General features: G+C 38.4%; 1 protein-coding gene across 1 annotated transcript; it reads right to left on the reverse strand.

Annotated features, from left to right (window-relative positions):
* Positions 1 to 5,607: 5,607 nt before the first annotated feature.
* Positions 5,608 to 7,033, reverse strand: LOC125472919 (LOB domain-containing protein 38-like). Its single transcript, XM_048575004.1, has 2 exons — positions 6,629 to 7,033; positions 5,608 to 6,400 (listed from the first exon to the last, which is right to left on the reverse strand). Exons 1-2 carry the CDS (start codon positions 6,810 to 6,812, stop codon positions 6,036 to 6,038), a joined length of 549 nt encoding a protein of 182 aa, XP_048430961.1. The 5' UTR covers positions 6,813 to 7,033; the 3' UTR covers positions 5,608 to 6,035.
* Between the last annotated feature and the right edge of the window lie 268 nt (positions 7,034 to 7,301).

A 7,301-nucleotide genomic window follows, 5' to 3' on the forward strand; every position in this document is an offset into this window, starting at 1 on the left:
GCATCACAGTTGTCTTGTGGTTAGGTCCTTAATCTTTGATTATGTCAACGTCACTCTATCAGGGTGTCCACGGCATCGTTGGGGTTAAGCCACTTAGCCATGGAGGCAAGTGAATGCGCAACAAGGGATCTCTAACCTTCAAACTATTTGAGGGAGAATACTCTATGATATGATTTGGAATCTCTGGCCAGAGTATGAATGAGATGTTGGAATGCGTTCCAGATCACATTCAAGGTAATCATATAAGTACAAAGATTCACATTGGATGGTAGACATGAATAAACTATCAAACCAAACAATGTGGTCAAGAGTATTGTATTAGAGAAAGACCGTATTGCATTTGTAATCCTAAACTGAATAGGTTCTCCACCTCTTCTGATTAGCTTGGGTAACCATGATATGCTGCTAGGTGTCACTGATGGTTTGTGGAAGCCCTAAAAGTGTATTATCACTAACGGGAGAATTGAAAGTAAGTTTCAATTCACAATCGATTTGAAAGAGTTTGAATCGCCCACTGCCTCGCTAAAAGGAACCTAATGGATCGTACACCGTGTAAGGTAGAGTTTGAAGATTCAACGGAGATGAGTAAGAATAATTAAATGGTTTAATTATTTATGGCAAGGATTAATTAATATGATTATTAATCAAACGAATAAGTTCGTTGAAGACCTCGGGATAGTTTTGGACCTTAAGGCCCAATGGGCTTCGAACGTCAAGTCCATTGACTTAAGTTGTATGACAACTTAATGAATAATGATTCACAAAGGCCCAAATAGCCCAATTAATCCCCATAGGCCGGCCATTTAGAGGAGGGTAGTGAATTTGGCTTAATTGCAAGTTTGCCACTCTATTGTGAGGTGGTATAAAGACATCTTTATAGCCATTTCATCCTTAGGGTTTTCTAGGGAGTAAAGATGAGAACACAAACCTCCCTTTGCTCTCAAAGAGGCCGGCCAATCTAGAGGGGAATAGCTAGCAATCTTACTTCCTCTAGGTCACTCATTTCTTCTACAATATACCTTGGTGTGGAGACTTAGAGGTTCTCAATTTTGGGAACTTGGAGAAACCTTTTCATCCATCCAAATCCATGGATCCAAGATGCAAGGAATGAAGGCCCTCTCTTTGGGTGATTAGCCTTTGCTTATGCAAAGAGGAATCTACAAAGGTATTGATTTCTCAACTCATTTTGTTTTTGAGTTGAGTCTTGATTCACCTATCTACTAGGCTTTGAATTTCATGGGTAAATGTTTTGTTTTAAGTGCATACAAGCATGATTCCGCCTTTAATTGTTAATTGCATGCTATTGATGTTGCTTAAATGAACATGTTTTTCACAAATCATCCTTCACTGGGTCGTCACCAAACCCTGCAAAACACAGTTCCCCGAGCTTCAATGGCGGATTTGCTGCTCAGATCAGTGAGAAAACCGTAGAAAAAATTGTGGATTTTTGAAATGGTGGAGTAAATCAGATCGAAGAGGGAGTGTGAGAGAGTTGGAACCTTTGAAACCAATCAAGAATCTAGGTGCAGAGGAGGAGATGTAGGATGGGTGTGGAGAAGGAGGTGGAGGATGGGTGCGCGGTGGGTGTGGGGAAGATGGAAGGGGGAAGAAAGGGGTGGGGGAGAGGGGACGACGGATGGGGAAGATGATGAAGGGGATGGGGTTTCGGGGGGTGGGGCGGGGGGGGGGGAGGTGTCACATCCCAGCCCAGGGCGGATCACTTCTCGGGTCGGGATGTGACAATTTGGTATCAGAGCCTACCCCTGGCCGTGGTGTGTCGACGAGGACGTCGGGCCCCTAAGGGGGGTGGATTGTGACATCCCACATCGCCCAGAGGAGTGATCCTTTTATGTATATTCCCATCTCTACCTAGCATGAGGCCTTTTGGGAGTTCATTGGCTTCGGGTTCCGTTGGAACTCCAAAGTTAAGCGAGAAGGGGGTTAGAGCAATCCCATGATGGGTGACCCACTGGGAAGTTGCTCATGAGTTTCCAAAAACAAAACCGTGAGGGAATGGTAAGCCCAAAGCGGACAATATCGTGCTACAGTGGTGGAGCGGGCCTAGGAAGTGATCCGCCTCGGGTCAAGAGGTGACAGGGGGGTGTGTGATGGGATATGGGTTTTGCTTTGTTTTTTTTTTTTTTTTGTTTTGTTTTTTTGTTTTTCAAATTTTAATACTTAGTTAATATTTTTTAATATTTTATTACTTTTTAATATTTATTTTTTTTTTTAATAGAAAGTGAGCCCAGCCTCATGCCATGTCAGCATTTAACAGATGAATTGATAGACAACTGATGGAAGGTATGACATTGCAATAAATTCGAAGATAAGGTATGCCATTGAAACTTTTTAAAGATGAGGTATGAAACTATTAATGACCTAATAGTTGAGGTAGTTTTATGTAATTTACCCGTCTTTATATTATTACTTCCTATTTTTAAATTAAAATTCTCCTTCTTCTCATTCAAAATCGAGAATCTAGACATGTTATAAGTGGTTCAATTTTCACAATGTTATTTTTTTTAATACAAGCTATATTCTATACTAATTTATAGTAAGAGGAAGGGGGAGGGCCTTGATACAATGAGTTTAAGAGGAAAAGGGCCTAACCACTAGGGTGATCCACAATTTTTTTACAATATTTTTACTAAATTGTATTATCTACACTACGAGGGAAGATGGGTGAGCTTAACCTCATAATAGGCTAACAATAATGTGGTTCAAATTCGCCTTTGGCGAAAATCGAACCTAAGACCTCTCACTTATAAAGAAAGAAAAATACCACTAGATCGTAGTACTAAGTGGCAAATTTTCACAATATTATTAATTCACCAGACAATGTTTAAGTGCCATAAAATTGTTATTATGTTTGAGAATTAGGATTTCATACGTATATTGATATTTGAAATAAGATTTATAGAAGAAATATTGGAAGGTGAGTGACCCAAAAGTTGTAGGGAAGTTCCAATTGAATCCACTCTCAAATGTCTCATTTTATTCAGAGATGCAGCGACACATGCAAAAACCCTTAATATTTTCCCTTCTCCAAGCATACATGACCTACAATTAGGGTGGTTCAGGTTGGGATCTCGAACCAAAAAGCATAACCTGAATTCAGAACCAATCCTTTACGCGACGGGATTTGGAAAACCGAAACTGAACCAAAATTTCGGTATGGAAAAAATTAAAGAAGCTTCAGAATGAAGATATACAACATATACAAAGAATACCCATTTGAATAAAATACAAAACTAAAGCATGAAAACACAAAAAGCAATAAAATTTATATAAATAAAGCTTACAAAGTAACGGTTTGCGCAATTAATCAAACCTGAAGGCCAGAAATCTGCAGAGATGGAATGGAGTAGCGATTGAGGCAATTGTTGGAAGAGAGTAGGGGTTGTTGTAGCTGCGACGACTGGGCGGAGGAGTTGAGGCAGGTACCGGGGGCAGAGCACGCCCTAGGACAAAGGACAGTGAGGGAAGCCATTGCAGTGGCTGTGAAGCAAAGCTCGATTTTGGGTGGCGGAGGACGAGTCGAGTCGAGTCGAGACAAGACGAGAGAGATAGAGAGAGTGTGTGTGACTGTGACAGTGAGGTGACTCAAGTGAGCTCAGAGAGTTAGGGTAATGAATGAACGGTTGAGATTTAATCTCAACCAAATCCAATGGTCTACATAATTCTTGAATTTAACTTAAAATTAAATAAAATATTATAAAATATGTATCGGTTTGGTTTGTAATTGGGATCTGAATCTCATACCAAACTTTTCGAGATCAGTTCAGTTTCAGGTACCGAACAGTTTGCAGCATTTTTGTACGGTTCGGAATTCTCAGAATTTTTTTCCACCCCTAACAAGAAGTCTACAATGAAGGGAAGTGGGTTGGATTTTCAGTCTTGGATGACTAACCACAACCATAAAATGAGCTATATGAGTGCTGTCATGCCGTCCACCAACATGCCACTAGACCAATACCTTAATCATGTAGATTTTCATACGTTATTTTCTATTGCCACGTCAAGGTGATAAAGACTATGGCCCTCTCTACCCAACTCAGATGCGTTACACTCCGCGTCTCGTCCAATCGATGAACACTTCAACCGAACTCACAAATCGTTTTGAGCTGAGAGGCGAGAACCAATCCGAGACTCCGAGTAATCAACTGTTTCTTTTTTCTTTATTGAAAATATGCCTCCTACATTATACATGGGGTAAGAGAACTAGGCTAAGTAAGAAAGCATTTCTAGCTATAAGAGAGCAAAGTTACATCAACCGAACTCGTCTCCTAAGATTATTCTTCTGATTTTGACATTTAAGACTTGCATGTATAAACACCAAGCGCTATATTGAGCTTTACAACAAGAATTCCCTTACGGTGTACTACTTGTATAGTATAATACGATATATATATATATATATATATTGTCAAGAATTTCCATATTTTGTACTACTTCTATATTATAATACGATACACATATTAGTTGAGAATACCCATGTTTGCTACACTCTAATGAACTTGTAACACTACGTTCGCAAGCAAGCGTATGCTTGATTATTTTGGAATCACTAGATTACATAAAATTGTTTGTTCAATACATTTATATTATATATATATTTTATTTTTTATATGTATGTATGTATGCATGTATGTATGTATATATACACTTTTCTTCACAATTTTAGTATACATGCATGTCTATAAAAGTGTAAATGCGCCTCTTGAAGCTAATCAACGGCCAACAGCAGTAATAGTCCACTCGTCCATATTTCCCCTACCTAATTAATTTAAACTTTCCATCATCAAAATTTAGACAACCCTTGCACATTATGCCAATCACAGAGATTCAAAATGTGGTCCATGCATGTATTACATCTTCAGTCATGGCCTCTGAATATTCAATTTGCACATTGATTTCCTAAAACAAAATATGCACGGTAAAAGTAATTAAGTACTTAAAAAACTCCTAATTTTTTTAGTATTATTCCAAATTGATCTCAACTTTTTTGAACATTTCAAACAAGTACCAAACTAATTGAAAATGTTACATCCGTTTAAGCCCCAATTAACTTTCTATCAAATTAACTAGGGCTTATTTTGTCTCCAACATCAATAGAAAGTCAGGGAAGCATGACCTCCATCAAGTGACGGTCACCACCACCCCCTTTAGGCCATCACCTCCAAACCCAATGCACAACCAAGAACTCCACCTTATAACTCAAGCCGCCAACATCGAAAAGAAGGTCATGGAGGTTGCTTAAATAGTATGGATTGCCATGATACGGTCACCACCATCTTCATTCCCCACAAGAAGAACTTGAAGCTTTACTAGCTGAAAATTGGTGAATGAGGAAATCACATGAGCAGAAATAAGCTCCTGGAGACCCTATTTGAATTCTTCACCCTCTTCTTTGTTAGGAGTTTCCTGTTCTTCATTTTTATATTTCATTTTATTTGTGATTTTTTTCCATCTTCATGCTTATTATTATTATTATAGGGTCATTAAGCAAATAAGTGGGATCTATTATTGTCACATGTACATTTAACTGAAAATTTAACTGAAACTTAATGGATATGACAATATGTATTATAGGGTCATTAAGCAAATAAGTGGGATCTATTATTGTCACATGTACATTTAACTGAAAATTTAACTGAAACTTAATGGATATGACAATATGTTGGGTACTTGTTTGGAATGTTTAAAAAAGTTGAGACTAATTTAGAATGACACTAAAAGATTGGAGGTTTAAGATAATTAATCCTTTAAAAAAAAAAAAATTTCAGATCAAATGATTCAAATCTATAGTAAAAGGTCAAAAATCAACTCAATGCAAGAGTGCCTTATATGCTTATACAACCAAAGACTATTTAATAATTTGTGGAAATATTTTCTTCCCCACAGATTATTTACTCGGCAACAACAAAACGGAGGAGAACAAGGTTTCAAATGAATAACCTCAGAAGCTTTGTTCTCTCTAAATTACCAGCAGTACCTTTGTTCTCTGATGAAGAACTCCCCAACGTCGTCGTTTCCTAGTCTTCAACGGACGGCGTTGACGCTCTACAATCCCTCCGTTTCGTCCTCGACGTCAACCCAGCTGCAGATGTCAAGCAAAGATTGAGATCGGGCAGTTGGAAATTAGCCACGTCATCATCGACAGCAAAATTAGGCCTCTTCTTCTTGGTGGATTGCCGTTGTTCTACTCGAACCTGATGTTCACGAACATAATGGTTGTCACGACTATACTCGGGAAGTGGCTCCAACGCGCCGCCATGTAACACCGTCTCTATCGCCGCCTGGCACACCTCCCACTTCCCACTCAAAAGAAGCCCTCTTGCCCCATTTACAGGATTTATAGTCCGCCCCACCGCCTCAAATAATAACGACTGAAACAAAGCTAAACCAATAAAACCTATTCTCATCAGAGATCGTAGATATCTTTATAATTTGCACACACACGCGCGCGCGCACACACACATATGAACGTTTAAATCAGACGTCCACTGCATACTTAAATATTTTTGCATGCTTGATTGATCATCATGCAAAAACAACGTATTGCAGTGTGAACGTTTGTATGCACATACTTCGATTTTGATTTGATAAGGGAAAACTTTATATATACCGGGTCGTTGGGACTCAGAGACGCCGTTGATGAAAGAGAAGAGGCCGGCGCGGCCAAAGAACTTGGCCACAAAAACGGTGGCGTGGGCTTGAGCTTGGGGGTCTTCCATCCATTGTAGGCATTGCCTAAGCATGCAGTTATCACTGCAACCCTTTCTTAGAACTCGGCATCCATTGCAACTCATTCTTCACGCATTAATATATAGTAACAGATCGAATTCTGATCTTGAACGACGACGTCGACGACAACAACAGCAGGACTAGATGATCTAACCCACATGCAGGACTCGCCTGCGTTTAATTTATATTGGAAATGTGGGAGGGTGTTATAATTGGCATCATGACTTGTATATATAGTGAGTGAGAATGGGAAATGTTATCAGGTCCTGGCGTATGCAAATATTAGCTTTAAAAAAAGAAAAAGAAAAAGGGGGAGGTAGTAGGACATTCATTAACTAAAGAAGAATATCATTAGATTAATAATTTGTTGATATAAATTTACAACGTCAACAGATTAATTAAAGTATTTTATGTAAATATTGGGATTATATAAGTTTGTGATTTGTTTATATTAACAATCTAAAAACATATGTCAATATATATTACATGAATATATAATTGTTCATAATTTATGAGCATATAGTTTAGATATTACAATTAGTGTTCAATGATTA

The sequence above is a fragment of a genome, unplaced genomic scaffold (genome assembly GCF_019419815.1).
Source record: "Pyrus x bretschneideri cultivar Hongxiangsu unplaced genomic scaffold, Pyrus_bretschneideri_v1 Contig77, whole genome shotgun sequence".
NCBI classification, from domain to species: Eukaryota; Viridiplantae; Streptophyta; class Magnoliopsida; order Rosales; family Rosaceae; genus Pyrus; species Pyrus x bretschneideri.

Excerpts from the sequence above, each read along its gene's own strand:
- LOC125472919 (XM_048575004.1), bottom strand. The coding sequence starts at position 6,812 with ATGAGTTGCAATGGATGCCGAGTTCTAAGAAAGGGTTGCAGTGATAAC. Across the intron at positions 6,401-6,628 it reads CTCTGAGTCCCAACGACCCG|CTTTGTTTCAGTCGTTATTA; the intron begins GTATATATAAAG and ends TTATTGGTTTAG.